The sequence below is a fragment of the Macrobrachium nipponense genome, chromosome 3 (assembly GCF_015104395.2).
Source record: "Macrobrachium nipponense isolate FS-2020 chromosome 3, ASM1510439v2, whole genome shotgun sequence".
Taxonomy (NCBI): domain Eukaryota; kingdom Metazoa; phylum Arthropoda; class Malacostraca; order Decapoda; family Palaemonidae; genus Macrobrachium; species Macrobrachium nipponense.
In genome coordinates this window covers 42,218,934-42,240,627 of record NC_087202.1, presented here as the reverse complement: position 1 = coordinate 42,240,627, position 21,694 = coordinate 42,218,934, and the positions used below count along the sequence as shown (strand labels likewise).

The 21,694-nt window shown below is 36.8% G+C and overlaps 1 protein-coding gene across 24 annotated transcripts in view; it reads left to right on the top strand.

Annotated features, from left to right (window-relative positions):
* LOC135221710 (rho GTPase-activating protein 21-A-like) overlaps window positions 1-21,694 on the top strand; it is a 669,873-nt gene that overhangs the window by 343,416 nt on the left and 304,763 nt on the right. The window contains exon 1 of one of the 24 annotated variants that reach the window (XM_064259469.1): window positions 969-1,007. The exons of the other annotated variants lie outside the window; for them this stretch is intronic. Within the exon in view, the coding sequence (XP_064115539.1) occupies window positions 981-1,007 (27 nt within the window). The 5' untranslated portion in view covers window positions 969-980. Of the gene's footprint in view, window positions 1-968; window positions 1,008-21,694 lie in introns of those variants that run through there. 24 annotated transcript variants of the gene reach the window in all.

The window sequence follows — 21,694 nt, the reverse complement described above, 5'->3', positions numbered from 1 at the left end:
TATATATATATATATATATATATAAAATACAGATATGTAGAGATAGATATGATCATACAGCTGTCTAGTAACAACTCAAATATTGTATATATACATGGTAGAAACTGAGATTTCACCATATTGTATTAAATGTCGTGAGATGTCCTTTGCAATAAGTACATGATTTGTAAGTAATGGTGAAAAATCCAGTCTAGACGTTTTACATATTGATTTCAGCATTGCAAGCAGTTCGTATTTGTGTTTAGTTCAGTTTCTCTCTCTCTCTCTCTCTCTCTCTCTCTCTCTCTGTTGATGGAAAAGTAACCATGGAGTAGACTATTAAAGCTATGCAATCAGTTGGTTGGAAAAAAGGCAACTGGTCAATACTGACGTTGAAAGTATTAAAGGGGCGACAGCTACATTTTTCCGCTTACATATCGTGGTTGAAAAAGAGTACACTATTATTGTTATACATAAGCTAAATCATGCGACGCAATCTTATATAAGCAAAATCTAATTTCAGATAAATGTCATACTTTCAGCGAGACACTATTTTGTATCGTTAACCCCTTTGTGTAGTACTGACAGCCAGTGAAGTCTGACAATGCGCTTCACCTTTCTTAGTTCTGTTACCATTCATCAATCTCTTCCAATCAGCTCCTTAGTAAATATTTTTCCTTGTTGGCCAGCCAGTTAGACCAAACTGTTTCGTGGTCCACCAATGTTCACCTAAACAAACATTTATCGGCACTTGCCAGTCAGCACCTTTCTAAACAGTTTTGCAAGTTTACTAAAACAGAATTTACCCGGAACCTTCTTGAGGCTCCTTTGTCGTCATCTCCGATGTTTTGTTTACTTTATATACTGCAGTGAGGATATGGATTAGTCTGCTATGCTTATGTTATTGTTTTGTCATCATTTCGTGTTATGCTAGATATCCATTCAGAAAAAGATGAAGTATTAATTCAACTTTCTTTTTCTTATTTCAGGTTCGTGCTTTTATGCGTCTGCTTCATGATAAGTTATTTGTAAGTAAAAATGGCTTTTCGCTAATTAATGTGCAAGCTAAATAACTTAAAGGGTATTGAGGTTATCGAAATCTTTTTATTTAATAATTACGTTTCCGAAATGATACTGTAATTTTGATGAAGAAATCTTGCCATTTACTCATTCCATGCTACAAAATCCTAAGAGAGCTTGCCGAAAGTGGTATGTGTGGAAGAGGAAGCGTTCATTGCAGGTATGCAGTCTGTAACGAAAAGACAGGTTCAAGAGGGTTAATGTGTTGTGAAATAAGGTTGGTTTTTATAGACTCATCAATCGTAGCTTTGTAGCATGACCTACTTTGCTTTTGCGGCACTCACAGATACATAAGTTATTTATTTGTTTACCCTTGTTTTTCTGGTGGTTGGGAGAGAATTGCGTCAGGAGGGAAAGGCAGACAATTATGAAATGATGGATTCGAACAATCGTTAAGAGCCAATACATTACATTGATGTGTTTAAGGTATAAATAAGCATTGAGTTTGTTCTGCAATATTTAAACAGTGAGTTGCACACAAGGTGAAGCTTTGGAAAAACTTTTCTGTCTCATGGTCCACTGTTAAACAAGTATATTTCTTTTTCATTCCTTGATATTTCCTAACTATAATAGCACTGTGTGTCTGGGCTTTACGGGGTGCTTATGCAAATAAGAGCCTTTGCCGGCAAGAGGTCAGCCTAATCTAAAAGCAACATCAAGAGCAACAACGTCTTTCCAAAGTACGCAGGATTCCAGACCCAGTTGGCTGTCGGGTGGTGCTGGCAGGATCGTGGTTCCACTCCAGGGAACAAAACGTTCTTACGCAAGTCCGGAAGAGGTGGTGTTTTTTTGCCTACGTTTGTACGCTGTTTTCAACAGTTGTTATTCCGGTGCTTGATTCTGCTGCAAGAAACGAGTGTAAAACTCTGAAGAAATCTTTGTTTTTTGACTTTTGCTTTCCAAGTTCTACGTTGCGACTGCTTTTGATCTCTGTTTTGGGTGATTCTTCACCCGGTGATTATTTGAAATAGTTTGTTCATGATAGCGTATTTTTCTTTTTATGGTTTGTAAAGAATCTGATCATGTAATAAGCAATATGAATGTTATTCCCGCAATTAATGGTTAAGTTTGCCAACATCTAATTAAAATCTGGAGCATTTCTAACGCAGCGTAACATATTTTTTTTGAACTTTTCCTTTGCTTGTTTCCATTTCATTTCACGAGCAGAATTTTCTTAGCAGTGTTGAACCCAGACGAAGTCTAGTTGCTGTCCTGATGTGAAGACTGTCTTTCAAATTGTAAACGATAAATACGATGAGGTTTTGATATTTATTGATGCATTAGTACGGTAACAATAAAGTTATCTAAGTAAATTTATTTTTCCCAGCGTGTCGTTTTTAACCGTCGGTAATATCACATTTTCTGTTATCAATATTTAACAATTCTCTCTCTCTCTCTCTCTCTCTCTCTCATGAACCGCCACCCATGACCTCGACCCTTTGCATGAGCATTTCTCCAGCTACTCCTTCCACCTTACTTCTTTACCCCTGCGTCCGGGCTGCATCTGTTTCTGTTGTAGCTGCTACTGCGTAACTAATGCCCTCTGGCCGTTGTTGTTAATGGTCGACCTTTCTGTATCTAATGGTTGCGGAAGGGAGCGAGGTGTCGCTCGTTCCACTGGGTGTTGGGGTCGAGGGGCGTGAGAATGGAAACTGCTATTTCTTCGTTTTTTTATCCTCTCCCTTTTAAGGGTAGGAATGTTGTATGCTTTTTTTCCCTTTTGAGGAACTGGAGTTATTATTTTTTGTGTGTGTAGAATGTTTGTTTTCTATATTTGATTAACAGGTCTGTTGTTTTCTTCATTTTTCCAGTTTTACGAATGTGTTAGTGGTTTCCTTCTCTTTTCAAGGAAAGTTCTATGTTCTCTTCCCGTTTCCCCTTATTTTAAGAATGTAATTATTTTGATTTGAAAGCTGGATTAATAAGAGCAAAAAGTGGCAGGTTGAAAGAGGTTCCTTTATATTGTAGTTTGTTAATTTCAGTTATTTGAAGTAACAAATGAAATGGAACAAGTATTCGTCTTAATTACTTTAACCAAGTCCACAATTACGCAAAGGCCTCTTATTCCCTTTAAAACCTTATCGGTTTTTGGGTAAGGTCCATACTAGAATCCAGTCGGCTTAATCTAAAAATAAAATAGGCTCATGATTTACCTTTGTAGAACTGCTGATACAGTGCAAAGATTTTTGAAGTTGCCTGAGACATGAATATGTATGATTACTGCGATACATTAGTTTTGAACGTATGGTCACTTTTGGGGTTGATGGTATATTCTTTATTTTAGTGTTGCGTATTTTACATAAGCGAAACGGTCTTAAATTGGTCGTGAGGAGATTCGCATAGAGAGGAACGCCGCCATTTGAATCGTGAAGACATACCTTTAGAGAAATGCCGACTTCTTCCTTGTCTCTTGGTTTTACGGTCAGTTTACTTCATCTTCAGTCCTTCGAAGACGACTGTGGCGACAGTTCATTACGTCTCTGCGTTAAGATGCTGACGGTTTTTTATCAAAAGAATACAGCTAATGTTATCTTAGATCTTTTTCATGCCATTCTTGAACACACTGTAGCCTAGCCCCAGTGCCTGGCTATAATGTGGAGTTTGACCATAAAGTATTATCTGCTGTCATGTAATGGCCAGATATGACTGAGATTCGTGTAGATAATGGAAGGAATTCAGATGCAGCTGGATAATTCGGAGAGAGAGAGAGAGAGAATTTTTAGTGAAGCGATTATACATACATAATTGTATGTCCGCAGCAGGTTGTGTAACCAACAAGTGTTCTAGTAGTTAAGCGTATCAAAACCCAAGCGTCCCACGTTGAGTTTTTATTCATTTGTACTTTTGTATGTTACGCTCGTCCTTAAGCAAAACTTCCTTTATATATGTTGTCTTCATATTTTTATTGGAAAAAGAAAGTTGTGCCAGACACGTACTTGCATTTACTGTTGGGAAGAATATCCTGAAATATTAGCTATTCTGCGTTTACCCTGAATTAGGCCTTGAAGTTCTCATGATTGCAGAATTTTTTTTTCTTTAGAATTCGCAAATAAATTGTCAAACTTTCTTGGTGGTCTGTGCCTTAATGCAGCTGTCGATTACATAGATTTCTGGGTATTTCAAGAAAATTATATTTGATTTGCTTTTATAAAAGATCGTACAACTTTCGTTTATGACATTTGCAGTTAGACCGAGAAATTCGCTCGATGAAGGGAGGAATGACTGTAAACGCGTATTCTCTTAACGAAGTAAGATTCAAGCCTACTTATTTTGAAGTCAGGAATGGGCCAGGACCATGAGGTTTTATCCTTCTGATATCTTGTGCAAAAATTAATATGAAGCGAATGATGCCGTAATCAGACCCTCGTAGCTGGTATGTGAAGATTACAGCAACAAACAAATGCGCATATACACAACACAGTTGGTTTATTGGAGGGAATTCGAAGAAAATCTTCCCTGATTGTCACGGGACTGTCTCAGAAACAGTTCATCTCATCTTACCACTTCTTGCGCAGGCTTTGAAAGGTAAGTATATCTTAGTTTTACCAGACCACTGAGCTGATTAACAGCTCTCCTAGGGCTGGCCCGAAGGATTAGATATTTTTACGTGGCTAGGAACCAATTGGTCACCTAGCAATGGGACCTATAGCTTTTGTTTTCTTTTTTTTTTTTTTTTTTTTTGTTTTTTTGTGGGATACGAACCACATTATATCGAGAAATTAATATCTATCACCAGAAATAAATTCCTCTGATTCCGCGTTGGCCGAGCAGGGAATCGAACTTCGGACCACCGGATTGGTAGGCAAGCGCGAAAACCACTCGTCCAACGAGGAACTTACGCGGGCTTTAACTGACCGAGTGGTGGACCGAGAAATGTCGGCAGTGTCTGACTATCTTGTTTCATAGAATAGAAAGAAAGAGTCATCTTGTTTCGTAGAATGAAAAGAGTCATCTTGTGTTGTAGAATAGAAAGAAAGAGTCATCTTGTGTTGTAGATTAGAAAGAAAGTCATCTTGTGTCGTAGAATAGAAAGAAAGTCATTTTATGTCATAGAATAGAAAGAAAGAGTCATCTTGTGTCGTAGAATAGAAAGAAAGAGTCATCTTGTGTCGTAGAATAGAATAGAAAGAAAGTGTCTTCGTGTCGTAGAATAGAAAGAAAGTGTCATCTTGTGTCGTAGAGTAGAAGGAAAGAGTCATCTTGTGTCGTAGAATAGAAAGAAAAAGTCATCTTGGGGAGTAGAAGAGAGCAGCCATTTGTTTCCGGGTGTCCTTGAAAATTGGCAATATAAATAATATTTTTATTTAATTAATAAAGTCTTGAAATGTCAATTAGGTCGTTGGTTGTGAACCAGTTTGAGGACGCTGCCTCGTGCTTCCACCTAAACGGCAGTTTTCAGGCTTTCTTCGTATTTACTTTTGTAAGTACACAAGTAGCACGTAAAAGCTTTTCCCTCTTCCGCTGTGAAACAGATGTGACAGTGGTGACGTAGTACATCCGCCTCTTATGTCTAATTTTCTCATTGTTGTCTTGCCGCTGAGGTTAATTGTCCTCCATCTACTTAGTGTCATTTATGTCATGTGATATATAGATAATACCAAGTATTTTACAACTTTTTAGTAAATTTTCTTTTTATTGAGGTAAATTGGTGCCATTGTTTTTACTGTTATGGTGCACGTTCAAAGTCTGTTTCTTCTCTTTCTTTTCTCTTGTTAATGGAATTTCCTGTTGAATTATTTTATTTGATCTTTGTAGTGCAGGAAGTTGTTCTGTAAATTTAGAATCTTTTGTATCTCTCAGGTATATCATATGGCTGGGTGTGGTGTACTCGGCAATGTTCAGCTAACTACTTGAGAGAGAGAGAGAGAGAGAGAGAGAGAGAGAGAGAGAGAGAGAGAGAGAGAGAGAGAGAGAGAATTTCTCCTGTTAAGTTTGCACCGCCAAAATTTGAGAATAAGTCCTGAAAAATGATTTTTATAGTTTGATTGGAAGAAATAACGGTTTGTTATTAGTAAGGTGGAGGGACAGGAACTTTATAAAGGTTTTTGTTGAATGTTATGGAACAATTTTACAATTTTAATTTGGTACAGAGTAAGTGTTTTAATACAAGAGGAGCATATGGATTATGTGTATGTTTACCCGTATGCAAGTATTCTGTTAATACAGGGTTAGTTGTAAACGTTAATTCGTTTACGGAACCTAAATTTAGACCTTATTTTGTTTAGATTATTTCAAATATGCTCTCTCTCCTCTCTCTCTCTCTCTCTCTCTCTCTCTCTCTCTCTCTGATGCAGTTAGCTTAACATTGTTGAGTACACCAGCTAGCCATATGATATTTCTGGGAGATACAAATGACTCTCTCTCTCTCTCTCTCTCTCTCTCTCTCTCTCTCTCTCTAAGTATTTTATCTGATTGTTGCCAGGTGGTTTACTCATGAGACTCTCTGGCCCCAACATAAAAAAAAAAAAAAAAAAAAAAAAAAAAATCTAAGAAATTCAGAATTGGTTTCCAGATCTGCTGTAAGAGCGGTCCGCTTAGTTACCGATAAACCGCACAGATAGCGGACTGCGGGGAGTCTTGTAGCATCCACCGCTTATCTCGATTCCATTTGCAAATAACGCCGGTCAGAAGCCGCACCGGGTTTCGTTTCCTCTCGCATTTCTCACGTTTATCTTCTTCATCTGGGAGAAGTCAGGCTCAGGCATGATTATGGACTCGGATATTACGTTTCAAGTCGGTGCGAAGTCTAATTCTTATGGTTAAACCTTTCTTATCTCGAAAACCTGTGGCTGGAGAAACGTCGCTCGAAAACCAGTGTGATTGGAGCTTTCGAAAACCTGTGTGATTGGAGAAACGTTCCTCGAAAACCTGTGTGATTGGAGAAACGTTCCTCGAAAACCTGTGTGATTGGAAAATCTTATCTCGAAAACCTGTGTGATTGGAGAAACGTTCCTCGAAAACCTGTGTGATTGGAGAAACGTTCCTCGAAAACCTGTGTGATTGGAGAAACTTCATCTCGAAAAGCTACGTATGTGATTGGAGTAACGTTTCTCAAAAACCTTACTTCAGGGCTCTTTTATCATAGAGTTTAAGGAATAAACGATGCATTTGAATCAGGTGTAGTTACTTCGTTTTGTACTGTTTTTGATAGTTTAGATTCTAATTTTCTAAATTGTACCCAAGCAAAACATGTTTTGCTACTTAATGTATATAACAAGATGAAGTTTCTCCAGTCAGACAGGTTTTCGAGAAACGTTTCTATCATTACCAAGGTATTCGAGGAACGTTTCTCCTACAACACAGGTTTTCGAGAGACGTTTCTCCAACCATACAGGTTTTCAAGAAACGTTACTCAAATCACGCAAGCTTTCGAAAAACGTTTCTCCAATTACACAGGATTTCGAGATACGTTTCTCCAATCACACAAGTTTGCGAGAAAAGTTTCTCTATTTACACAGGTTTAGAGAAACGTTTCGCCAATCACACAGGTTTAGAGAAACGTTTCGCCAATCACACAGGTTTTCGAGAAACTTTATTTCCAATTACATAGGTTTCCGAGAAACGTTTCTCCCATCAGAGGTTTTCGTGATAGGTTTCTCTAGTTACACAGGTTTTCGATAAACGTTTCTCCAATCACAGGTTTTCGAGATAGCTTTTTCCAGTCACAAAGGTTTTCGAAATAAGTTACTCCAATCCCACAGGTTTTCAAGAAACTTTTCTCCAATCACAGTTTTTCGAGATATCTTTTTCCAGTCACAAAGGTTTTCGAAATAAGTTACTCCAATCCCACAGGTTTTCGAGAAACGGAAGCTTAGCCATATAATTGTGAAGGCATCGAGTTGAAACAAATCAAGACTTACATTTAGAACACTTCCATTATTTGACTTGATGAAACTAGATTCAATGGTATTCCTTTTGATCTTGTTGCTACACAGGATTAAAGATCTTGCTTGACTCCAGCTAATAGGATTATCTAAATGTTTCGTATATACGAATAAAGCATTCGGTATTTGGCCAGTTCTCACAGAATATTGGTGTTGTTTGATTCGTTGTGAAAGCGATTTTCCAGTTTGTCGGTAATATATTTTATCTCACTTTTTACAAGGAATTTCATATATGCAGGCCGAAAGATTGTTAGGAGAATTTTTTTTATTTAAACTCCTAACATTAATATTACTGAAAACAACATTTAAGTTGAAAAGCTTTAAAATTCTAGGCATTTTCAAAAACCTTTCATCGTACGGTAATTTGAGAATGTTTACTCTTTTCCATGCTACATCTACAAAGTCCTCGGGTATTAAAGTTTCAAGGCAATATCATAAATAGTTTTAATCTCAGCATCAATAAACTGCGGCTGCAGACACGCAGAGCCCTGAGGAACATCCTAGAAAAAACAGAATTTAACATTTTGATGGTGATTGAGAATAGTAATGAACAAAAGAGGCAATGTTGTAATTGATTTTCGAAAGCCTGAAAAGGTGAAATTTCTATCATTTGGACTGCTACATCAAAAAAATTCAAATTACACTTTCTCTCTTCATCTACAGTAATTTTAATTGAAGAGACTAAATTATTGAGCTTAATCAGAAATTCCTGGAGATTTTCGTGAACTGGCCAAATACAGAAAATATCATCTGAACTTTGTCTAAAAAAAAATTCCTTGTCAGTAGTGCTAAGTACAGGAGATGAGGGATTACCCATAGCCATGCAGACCTTTTGTGAAAAAATTCACCATTAAAACAAAATGTACTTTGATAGTAATGAGGTTTGCTACAGTTAAATTAATATCATAACTTTCTAATTCTTTTTCCCAAATTCAAGTAAATCATCTACAGGCACTTTTGTAAATAATAAAAACAACATCAAAACTAAGCGTATTAAAATAAAAATTCAAATTTAAACTATTTAATTTTTTATTTATAAAGTTGACGTTGCATTCAATTTGTTTATAAAGTCGACGTTCTTTTGTATATTCGTTTTATAAATGTTTCCTACCAAAGGTGTAAGAATTTTTACTAGCAATTTTGATGAATTATACATAGCTGAGCCTACTGAACTAATAATTAATCTGATAGAGTTATTGATTTTGAGGTGTAAACTGTTAATTTAATGGTCCAAGCCCTTTAGAATGGATTTGATTTGTTTATTAAAATTAGAGTTCACTGTCTGTGTAGGATCTGGCCTCAGTTTCGTATAAGTTTCACCATTATTTGATAAGGCCGTTATTTTATTTACATGGTCACTTTTATTCATTTTTACCATCGCCCTTGTTACTTGCACTGTTTTGTCTTTTTAAAGGTTTTTATAAGCCTGGAGACATCTTAGGGTACATTAGGGGGAAAAGGCTTGGCCATAGCACCATACACAATACCTTTACAAATATTGATGTCCTCAGGACAAATTATGACTAAATTTTTCCAATAAAGATATTTTGAAATATCGACATAGTCCAGGTTACCGTCAGGAACACCAAAGCTTATTCATATCCCAAAGCCGCTGCAGTAGAACTGTCCACCGATTTGTCCGATAAATTAACGATGAAATCCACGTTGGCATGTTTAGTCCAATCGCTTTCAGCAATAAGGTTCTTCAGCTTGAATTGAAGCTTCCTTTCAAGACGGTTGCAACACTTTCTCAATTTCCCGTAGCAATAATCCAGCATCCGATTCTTCCACTCCAAAGGAGCAGTCTGATTAAAACCATACCGTCTGCTTCTAAGGGTACGAAACGCATCTTTCTACTTCCACTTTCGTGATGTCGATGTGTTTTTGAAGTATGATGTGTTGAAACTCGTTGAAAGGTCGCCCTGCTAATCCAAGAAGTCTCCTTGCATCTACTAGGTAAGGTTTTGAATCATATATATATAATATATATATATATATATGTATATATATATATATATATATATATATATATAATGTTGGTGTGTATAACTATATTTACAAGTATTGGTAATAATGCCAACTTCGACTTTCTGGAAAAGAAGAAGAAAAAAAGAAAATAAACTAGCCTTTAGAGTCCACTGTTCCGTTATTCATGCAAAACTATTCTTCATGGGTTTTACATTTTCCTTAATATCCTTTTCAAATTAATGAGTCAGAATGCTTTGTCTCTTGCTGAATAACACCGCAGGAGAAAATTAAAATGATAAATAATTTTGTCTCCTCGGCCTTTTATTCCTGGAAGTATTTTGATAAACTTTCACAATGTATCAGTTGAACGTCACACTCGTCGAAGGACTTCTGGCATCACGGGAGTTGTTTCAGTCACGACGACGATGTGTTCCTGCTTCAAGTCTCACCACGAAACGATGTGTATCCCTTTCATTCACATCACGCAGACATTGTATCACTGTTTCATTCACATCACGTAGATGTGTTTCTGTTTCATTCACGTCACGACGATGTGTTCACGCTTTAAATCAAGCCGCGCCAGTGACTTGGCATTGCACTAATTATAAAACAGATGAAGAAAAAGGTTGTATTCTTATGGCTGCTTTCACACACCCATTGCCTTTGAAACGTTATAGGAGCGAAGGGCTGGTACGTCAGGATTGTGGAAGATATTCACTATGTAATTGTTGGCAGTCATGCTTGCGATTTGACGTGCGTTCTGTTGTTCATTGTCTATTTTTATTCTTTTCCTGAGCCAAACACTCGTTATATGTATATATATATATATATTGATATATATATATATATATAATCTATGTATGTATATATAATATATATATATATATATATGTATATATATATATGATTGTGTGTGTGTGTGTGTATATATATGTATATATATATATGTGTGTGTGTGTGTGTGTGTTTATAGAAAGTTAAGGGCATCAAAGGTCAGGAATGCAGTAGACGATTCAAGTAAAACAATCAGGTTTTCTGCCATGCAGGAGTTAAGTGTTTGTGCACTGTAGAACAAGAAGGTAATCAATTGATCCACTCCTAATACAATAAATTGATATGAGTGTGGTAAGATCAACGAGAAATGAGGCTAACAGGAGTGATATCTAGTATGTAACGCAACAGTAGGAACTTATAGCTCGCTTTGTGGGAAGCCTTCACGGTGTTATCTTATTAGGCATTATTGGATATTAAAGCATGGATCCCTTCAATGTTTGGATAGACGAAGCCCTGCAGGTTCTGAGGTTTAGGGTATGGCGGTAGTACCTCGGTTTGTTAATACACGAGGCTTTATTCCAGCTTCGGTAACGATTACGTTTTACAGTTCTTACTCGAGGTTGGACAGTATATACAGATTTTCCCGTTTTGTTTGCCTTCACGTTGGGGAAATAATTTCCCCAAGGGACGACGGCACGTGATTGTGTCTATAGTAGCACGCGACCACTTCCAGGAAATGTATTAGGTGAAAGTTTGACTTAGCTTAAATTTCATTAAACAGACTACACATAGCAATAACCCTTTATGAGTTAGTTACCCTATGGAGAAAATAAAGTGCACTGTACCCTGTATGAGTACGAGAATTGCCATTCTCAGCAACAAGTTCAATATTAAGTATTAATGGTGTGCTTATGGTTCAGCGTTAGTACAAATTACTGTGATTTATACACAGTATAGTATATGTACTAGAGGTCAAGCACTGCTCTGTTGCATTACCTTTGCGGAGTCATTCAGCAGGGTAGTATGATGTTTTGTCTTAATGTATTGTTCCCGGCGGTATTCGTAATAACAGTGTAAATATATAACTAACTGGCCACTTGTACAGTTATTCATTAATATTTGGAGATTGTTATTCTCTCTCTCTTTTTCTTTCTCTCTGGCATGTTGACCGGGAGTGTGTATTTATTATTTCTTGTATACTTGTCTGGGAATTCAGGGGCACACTGGCAACTGGGTTTGTATGTATTACATTCATTATTTGGACATTATATAGAACTTATTGTATCCTGTAGCTGCACAATGGGAGGTAATATAAAGGTCAAGATCCCAGGTCCCGACACAAAGGACATAACATACCGTCCTCAAGCTCGGACCTAATGTACCTTCATTCTGCGTAAACTATGCCTATGGTTCAGCGTTAGTATATATAATTTAATATATAATAATATATATATATAGATATATATATATATATAATATATATATATATATACTATATATATTATTATGGCATAATGCCTACGCTATAATAAAATCAACCGTTCTCACTCACAACGGGTTTAAACAAATTCTATACTCCCCATTTATTTGTTTTTCTCCTGATTAAAGTACATTTTTCTACGGTTAATGCACTTCAGATATACACTTGCCGACATCTAGCCCGCGGCTAGTTTCTGAACACCACTGGTTGCAATTCCAATTCATACTAAGTAGGTAAATTAGGCCGAAGCTTGAGACCGGTATGTTATGTCCTTTGTGTCACGACTTGTGATCTTGACCTTTATATTACTGTACCTCCCATAAAGAAGCTACGGGATACGCTAAATTCTATATAATGTCCAAGTAATGATGTAATACATATACTAACCCAGTAGCGAGTGTGCGCCTAAATTCCCAGACAAGTGTATGTATATATATATATATATATATATATATATATATATATATATATATATATATATATATATCGAGCTACAATGTCCTTTAATATATAATTGGCTCTACCTCGGAATTAATATATTTTCATATATGCTTAACCGAAGGGGAATTTTTTCTCGATAATAGATTTACCTGTACTTGGGCGCAAACGCAGGTACAGGTAAATCTATTATCGAGAAAAATTCCCCTTCGGTTAAGCATATATGAAAAACTATATTCCGAATTCCGAGGTAGAGCGAATTAGATATTAAAGGACATTGTAGCTCGATATATGTATATGAATCACGGTAATGTGATATGATTGTATGTATCTGAATAGTATATATAATATATAGATATATATATATATATATATATATATATGTTGAGGCGTCCACCGCTACAACTTACTTTCTCCACTTTAAAAAAAAAATGAGTAAATCAAGATTAAAGTTTACCAATATTCAAAAAGTCATATTTTGCTGAGTTTTTGAGATACAGGAGTAATTTTTTTTGTGTATGAAAGCTTATGATATGGGGAATTGCTTGGCACTAATGAAAAAATCTGCATATTTTCTTTGATAAAATGGAAACCGAGCATTTGTGGTAAAAGTCAGTTCTAGCAGTGGACGCCTCATATATATCTCATAAAAGGAGCCCATAAAAATGTCAAAATATAGAAAGCAAATACTGTATTTCAGACTGCTGTCTCTCTCTTCAGGTAGGAAATGAATGAGAAAAGTTACAAAAAAGGCGGTATTTATACCAAGAGATCTATCCACAGGTAGCTGCTTAACTAGGTCACCCCGGTTGATAATTTCTCTTAAATCTTCTTTAGCGTTGGTTTAAGGAAGACTATCTATGATATCTGGATCCCAGGCGCCCCTTCAGATGTTCACTACCTGTCTTTGTTTAATCAAGGCCGACTCTATCATCTGGCTCTTGTACTGACATTTGCTGCTATAAATTATATATATGTGACAAATTCCAATTTATTCTGTGGTTATGGTTACATTGTTGAAAATAGCTGAGCTCTGTTGTCCATACCTAACTGACCTTTTATGTTGTATTAATCTCCGGGGAAATGATTTTCCTGTAAAACCGATGAAAGATTGGTCACAGTCCAGGGATGGGATTTCGTATGCCCCTGTGTCTTTGGGGATTGGCTTTTTTGTTGGACGTTAATCAGGGATTTGGCTAGGTATTTGGGTAGGTATTAGCTGGAATTCTGTTGTTGTAGAACATTTTTACCAGTAGTGTATATGTATATATATTATATATATATATATATATATATATACATATACATATATGATGTATGTATGTATTAACCCCTATTACGGGAATAGCAACATAATATGATGTAATAACGTAGTATTTTGACTACGAGGTAATGAAACAAGAGTGCAAGATATTTTGCCTTTACCCTAAGGCATTTCCAAGCAAACTGCATGTAATAAAAGAAAGGATTATAATGGAAACTCGATTTTCATAACTGACCTCAACGTGGTTATATAATCATTGTAATAAATGCAAAAATTACGTTTAGCTGTTGATTGTAGAACAGATTCCCCTTCGTTCCTTTAGTTTATCTAAAAATGCCTTTAAGTAAATGTAAAAGATCTTGCACTTAGGTGTTTTGCTTAGTGACCACATATTCTCTCTCTCTCTCTCTCTCTCTCTCTCTCTCTCTCTCTCTCTCACACACACACACACACACACACACACACACACTTTACATTAATATATATATATATATATATATATACATATATATATATATATATATATATATATATATATATATATATATATATATATATATATTTGAGGCATGTCTTTATATGTGTGTGCATACGCGTGCGCACGCTTAAGTAACAGAAATGCAGAGCATGGTGATTATTCTACACTAGGCTACATTGCAAGGTCCGTTGGTTTTCAGTACAGGCTACACTGTAAATGATGACCTCATTGCTTGAGAAAGTAGCCATGTCATTGCAGAGCCAATAATCTGGGGGAAGGAATTACCTAAATGATAACTTTATATATTGCGTTTTTATTAAAGAACGATTTGGTTTTTATCTGAGATGAGAATGAGAATCTAGCTCTTATTGGTAGTATAGTAGAAACTGCAAATAACATCTTTATCAAGTAAATTTGATGTCGAGTATTGTATTTCTGTAGAATAAGTTTATTGGTTTTAAAGTTAAATGGCTGACAAGTAATTATCTTACGTTCGGGAGATCTCCCTGATTGTTATTTGCCTCATTGCAAGCAACGTTTGCCTCTCTGACGTATAACGAAGATCCCTTTCCTTCCTGTAATTTTGTGCAGTTATATTGTCATCTTGTGTTAGTAGCAGTTCTTGTCTTTACTCTGTTCTCTCTGCTTCGAGGTTACTTTGAATACCAGGAGAGATGGTCGTGAGGCAATATGACATTAATTGCCGAAGGACCATTAAGCTCACGTTTCCTTTTGAAAACAGAAAGAAAAAAAAAATTAAACGTGAAAGTGGTCTTAAGCCTTTTATCCCACGGTAAGTTATAACTTGGTGGTAGACGAAAACCCCAAAGGATCGTTAGTAACCCCTGCGGCGGGAATCCTAGCGGAGCCGAGACTTCTGCAGGTGGGGGGATGGCTCGTATCTTGCCCGTATGGCTTTTCGGGGGTGTTGTGGCTAGGAGCCCTCGTCGGTTGGGGCCGGCAAATTGAAACGGAAAGTTTCTTAATCCGTCAGATGTTAATACGGAGTAAAATAAGTTTGTCAACGCCGCAGAGAAGGCAGGAGCCGAACACCCGACGAGGACATCATTACTATTTTTGAAGTTTTACAAAAAAATTTGTTTGCGCGTCGGATGGGAGAGTCGGTAAGAGTAGCTGAGAACGTGATGAGTGTGGCGTACTTCCGGCTACCATTACAGGATCTCCCCCCACTGCCTTCGTCTTACCCTACTCATACTCGCACATCCTCCCCCCTCTCCCTATCCTCCTTCCACAGTCCTCCTTTCCCTCCTTTTATTCTTTTCTCTTGCTTGGTCCCTCATGTAATGCTCCAGTGTGCGCGCAAACGAGAGGGCTTGTCTTGCAAAATATCATGCTTGTAAAAGTATGTAGTTCTGCCGTAATCGTAGTTATTCACGTTTGCTCTTTGGTGCTTGGATGTTTGGCATGCGCTATTTTATTAACCAATATTATGCAAGTATTCATATTATCAGTCGTATTGTCGAACTACAACTTTCTCTTTCTGCCAAAAAACATTCTCTCTCTCTCTCTCTCTCTCTCTCTCTCTCTCTCTCTCTCTATATATATATATATATCATATATATATACTATATGTATATATATATATATATAATGTGTGTGTGTGTGTTCACACATGCATACATAAATGCATATATATATATATATATATGTAATATAACATGTATATATAATATTTATATAGTATATATGTAGAATCTACTGGTCATTTGTACTAGATACATATGAAATTGTAATAGCCACAATTGAGTTCCGAATACAAAGACATTTGAAGAAATCCTGAGTCCGGTAGCGGGAAACTAGATTATGGTATCGCGGGTTTGTTTCCAGCTACTTGACATCAGGATTTCTTCAAATTTCTTTGAAGTTGGAGCTCAAGCTTTGTAGTGGCAAGTGTATCCAAAAAAGAGCAAAGAATTTGAGAAGTTAAGAGGGAATTGTGGCTATTACAATTTCATATACATATACTACTTACATACATACAGAGAGAGAGAGAGAGAGAGAGAGAGAGAGAGAGAGAGAGAGAGAGCGAGTAAGTCTTGAGAGTGAGCACGTGCACGTACGTTTTTGCGCACACAGCAAACGTCGTTTCGGGGCTGTAGGAATGAGGACCGTGTGCGTCTAAGGTCGAGCTGTCTCCTTCCCATCGACGATTTTATAGAGGAGACTTTCCCCGTCGTGTCAAGGTTACGAGACTCGTAACAATGAAAATAATACGAAGCGTATCAGAGTGTCTCCGTTTTCCTTCTTTAAAAACATGGACGCCTTCATGACGCGGAACCATTTCCCTACTGCCCTCCTGTGCTCAGCCCTCTCTTACCTGTATATTTTATCTCTAGTATCTACATATTCTGCATTCTGAGTTGGATTATTCGCATGATTACTTTGTTTATCAGAAAGTACTTAGGTAAGTTTGTCGACGCATCCTTTGAGGTTCAGCCGCGGTTTTTGCTTTTTCAACAATGAGTAGGAATTTTGCCAAAAGGAATTTCTATATATTTTTTATCGGAATAAGCGTTACCATCGGTGGGTGTTATCTTTCAAGCTGGTTGCCCGTTTAGAAATTCATTTCGTTATTCGTTTTGTAACTGCAAACCGCAAAAAGAAGAGCAGTGATTGTGGAGCAGGCCTACAAAAATGTTCATGGCCTAAGGGGAAAGAAAGACTAACTCTCATTGGGATTTGGTAAAGGGTTACAGTTCACAAGGAAAATGAAGACGAGACAGAATTCCAGATTATCAGTCCTGACCTTCCGGCTGCTTGTCCATTGCAAATCGATCTTGGAGTGATGTAGCTATGGCGTTTTCCGCTGCCCCCATAGTCGGAATGGTCAACAGTGTGCCATCATAAACTTTTTCCATGGCGGATTTGCGCAGCCTTTAGTTTCGGATGATGTACGTTGCTTTCATAATTGGACTGATGCTTATTTTGTGTGCGTACGTGGTTGCTTCCTCTCCATTTTGTTTGTTTCACCCACTTGCCGTAATAGTAGAATGTTACAGCATCCGATTTATATCTCTTTTTACAAGGAGGTCAGGTTTCTGTTTACATTTTCTCGTATTGTCAATCAGAACTTCACCTTTCCTGCTAAAGAAAGAAATTTTAAGACGGGTGGAGGCCACAAAATTGTTGGATTCTGGATCTAACTTTTTTTTATTCGTATTGGGAATTGCTTGCACCCACTTATAACTGTATACTGGTTTGCCTTGGCGGTTTTGAGGTACTTCACGACTGGATGAACAGTTTTATTGCATTTAAGAAATACTATATACTCTCGTTGTATTTCATGTCATCAGCAATAGTTTTATAGTCATAGGAAAGGTATTTATCGCTCTCATAATTTCTGTAGTATTTTTATTCATGACGACGATTGTTTAATGTCCGGTTTTAAAAATTAATGTAATAGAATGAACAATAATACAGGGTTGCCATTGATACTTTGAAATGTTTTAACTGGGCGTCATGGTGACATGCTAGTAGCATTTGTGGGTTTCATGACAAAATCTGGTTGCCCAGTTTTGGCTGCGTTTTGACCTCCCATTTCATGCTATCCATTCCGTGTTCCTTGGTCCTTTTTATCCGATAGTGTCGTCAGCTTTCTCTAATTTATTCATTTTTACACTTCTGAAACGTGCTGGTTATTTTAAGTTATAATTTGACCACACTAACAGAGAGAGAGAGAGAGAGAGAGAGAGAAAGGGGGGGGGGGAGGGGGGCGTGGTTTCGGGAAGGGAAGAGGAAGGGGAAGTGTCCCCAAATGGTATTGTCGGTGGAGGAGAGGTCATTATTATTTCTTCTAGCTTGTCTCAGGAAGATTGGTCTAGACTTCTTGTGTATATTTATGGTGTTTAACTTACCTATAGATTATGAACAAAGCCTATCGGTTCTTTTTCGTCAAGGCCTCCGGACATTTTTTGAATTAATATTAACAATACCAACAACAACAACGGTAATAACTATGAATTTTCACGATGAAGATGATTTCCTTTTCACTTGTAATTTTGTATTGACTTTCAGTGAGTATGTTATTCTTCAATATAATGAAATGTGGAGTGCGATAGTTCACACATAACCTATTTTTGTGCGTACGTATTAACGTAACTAATATATGTTTTTAAAAGCTAAGTCGTCAATAGATTAAAGCTTTGTTAGCGCGTAAATAGTTGCATGTCCCCACGTTCATTGCTTCTCATCGTACTTAGTGTCAGAATGAATATGTAGTAAGGAGGAATTACACGACGATAATGGGTGTAACCGTTGGGTACATGGCGAACTGTCGTCTCGTGGTCTGGGGGTCTAAATCAGCATTGTCTAGCCTGTAGTTTGGACGAGGTTTGTCTTGATCTCTATTATAGGTTTGCGTTTCCGTATTGCATGGAAGGGCAGGACGCCCATATCTGCAGTACTGCCGAAGACAGGTCTTATAATACAACGTATTCTTGGAAGTTTTCTGCTTGTGTTATGTGCGTGCGTGTACCTCGCGATTATGGAGTAGAGCAAGGTTCATAGAACAGTGTATCCTCTTGATCTTCGAGCAGAATTAGACAATGAAAAGTCAGAGTTACGACATTGCATTAAAATTGCAGTATTGATCTGTATACAGCAATTTTTTAAAGGGACTTGTATATAACAAGCTTTAGAATGGGCCTGTATACAACTATCTTTAAAAGTGTTTTTTCTATTTATTGACGTCTTTACATATACGTATCATTGTATTGCGTTAGCTTACGTGTATGTGAATCAGTTTATTTATCCAGTCATATTTACTAAATAACTAAATAAACTATATCAGTATGCAGGTACATGCGTATGCAGATATCGTATGCACAATAAACTGTTTCAAGAACAAGAAATTTTAAGGGTTTGGGTATCAGGGGAAAGAATGAAGTTAGTAGTAGATTATGCATATTGGGGCAGATACCCCGAGATTGATAAGACCATGAGTAACACCCGATAAGAGTCTGGTGTCAGGTGAGACACGTAAAGTGCATCAAGTATCGCTTTGGCTGCATTTCTGTGTAACTGATAACAAGCCAGGTAATTAGAGGCTTGTGACTACGTTTAAGTGATGAGTCTCTCGATCATGTCATGCTTCGTGTTGTGGTGCTCCTGCGTATGATGTACGGTTTCTGAGTTTCGTATTTTTTATTATTATTATTATTATTATTATTATTATTATTATTATTATTATTATTATTATTATTTTGATTATTAATCCGTTCCACAGAATTGACGGCAATATATTGGTAACTTGGAAAGTATCGTGCTAGTTATAAATCAGGTACGCTTTGTCCGTTATGTATCCGTCATGTGTGTTATTTATGTTAAAATTTTATCAGATTTTTTGCGAACTTGGTTAGCTCTTTGTTAGATATTGATATTCACATCAGACTCCCGAAAGCGGATATCTCCGCAACAATATTATTGTCGATATTCTCTTTGCCGCTGAAGATTATCATTTATCGTCTCCATCGCTGGAGATTATCATTATCATCATTAAGCTGGAAGCTTATTTTCCTTGTGGGGGGTGGGGGGTGGGGGCGTTGGTAGAAGCATTTGAAATGGGGAGCATGCATTCTGTATTAGAAGGTCTGTTTTGCCTTGGAGGAAGAGCAAATTTTCCTTTTAAGACTTAAGTTTTTTGAACCGAGTTTGTTTAAAAAGTTAATTTATGAATAGAGAGAGAGAGAGAGAGAGAGAGAGAGAGAGAGAGAGAGAGAGAGAGAGAGAGAAATAGTACGCATCTGGTGGTGTTGAGATGACGACGGTGACACCCAAATTAACTCGACAGGAATGCTAATAGGTCCTTACTACTGCTGCTGCAACTACTCGTTGCAATTAGAGCTCATTATAAACAATAAACGGAAAATTCAAGGGACTGCCACTCGTAATTACGCCGACGCTAGTGTTCTTCTCGTGGGTGGAGGAAAGAAAATTATTACTGATGGTGTATTTATTTTGAATTTTCACGGTGATGCACACAGACAGACATATATATATATATATATATATATAATATATATATATATATATATATAAAATAATAATAATAAAAATACACACACACACACACACACACATATATATATATATATATATATATATATATATTATATATATATATGTGTGTGTGTGTGTGTGTGTGTTTACTTGCACATATATGCAGTAATGACTGCAGTGTAATTAATGTCATGGTCCCATTGCCAGAATTAATCAGAGGTTACTCTTCATTCACCGTTGGTCCCCTTAATGGGGCCATTGCAGTCAGATGATGAATTGCGGGTGGTTTGTGTTGAAATTGATCTGTAGGTCGTTCTTGAATAAATGTCAGTTTTGAAAGCCACCCGCAAGACCTTAACGAATTGTGTTGCGTAGACTTGATCATGGTGTCATAAAGATATAGCGTTTCTAGTTGAAAATAACAGCGCATGTTTATAATACGTTTTGAAATATCAGTACTAAGCGAATTCGATACATGGGTGACGGTTAACGTTGTGTTACATGTAGCCAGTAGGTTATTTATGTACAAGTATGCGTAATTGTGAGTTTTCACTTGCAGTAATTACTGCCAGATTTTTCATGAAAATAATGGCATGATAGGTTTCTAACTTCAAACCGATTTGAAACACGGAATAAGTACACGTTTTATGGGAATTTTATAGTACTGTGTGTATTTGGCTGATGATGCAACTGTATTTCGTGTCTTTATTTAAAAAAAGTGAAAAAAATAATGTACATCTTATTTTGAATGACTAGTATAGAATTTTACTTCTGTGATTGGTAATGGATGGTTTTTTGATATTTTCAAACAGCATTGATCTCTGGAGAGAGAGAGAGAGAGAGAGAGAGAGAGAGAGAGAGAGAGAGAGAGAGAGAGTTTTACAGTGATAAATGAAGTTTTGATGGAGATGCCCGACCGCGTCCGAAAATGCAAAAGAGTCATTGTTCGAGCGATAAGCATCTAGCGTAGCTCTCGCCTGTTTTGACTTTCCAGATGATTGTGCAATTGTCCCGCCTCCAACTGTCGATTGGCCTTTCTTTGTGCGATTGCAGGCCTCGCCATTGTCACGCTGATGCGATTTATTGATCTGGTTGTGTGGGCAGGTCATTAGCAGTGGTTTCTCTGGTAGTCGGCTCTTCGCTACCTCAGTAACTTCAATACCAGTTTCATTTATATGTGGTTGTTTCATTTTCGGTTGCATACCTTCTTGCTGACGCTTTTATATTTGTTTATATATAAAAGAATAAAAATGAATTTTTGAAGAAATGAGAAGCACATAGAGTCTGTATAGTTGTTTACTTTGTATATTATCCGTATGTTAACAAGGAGA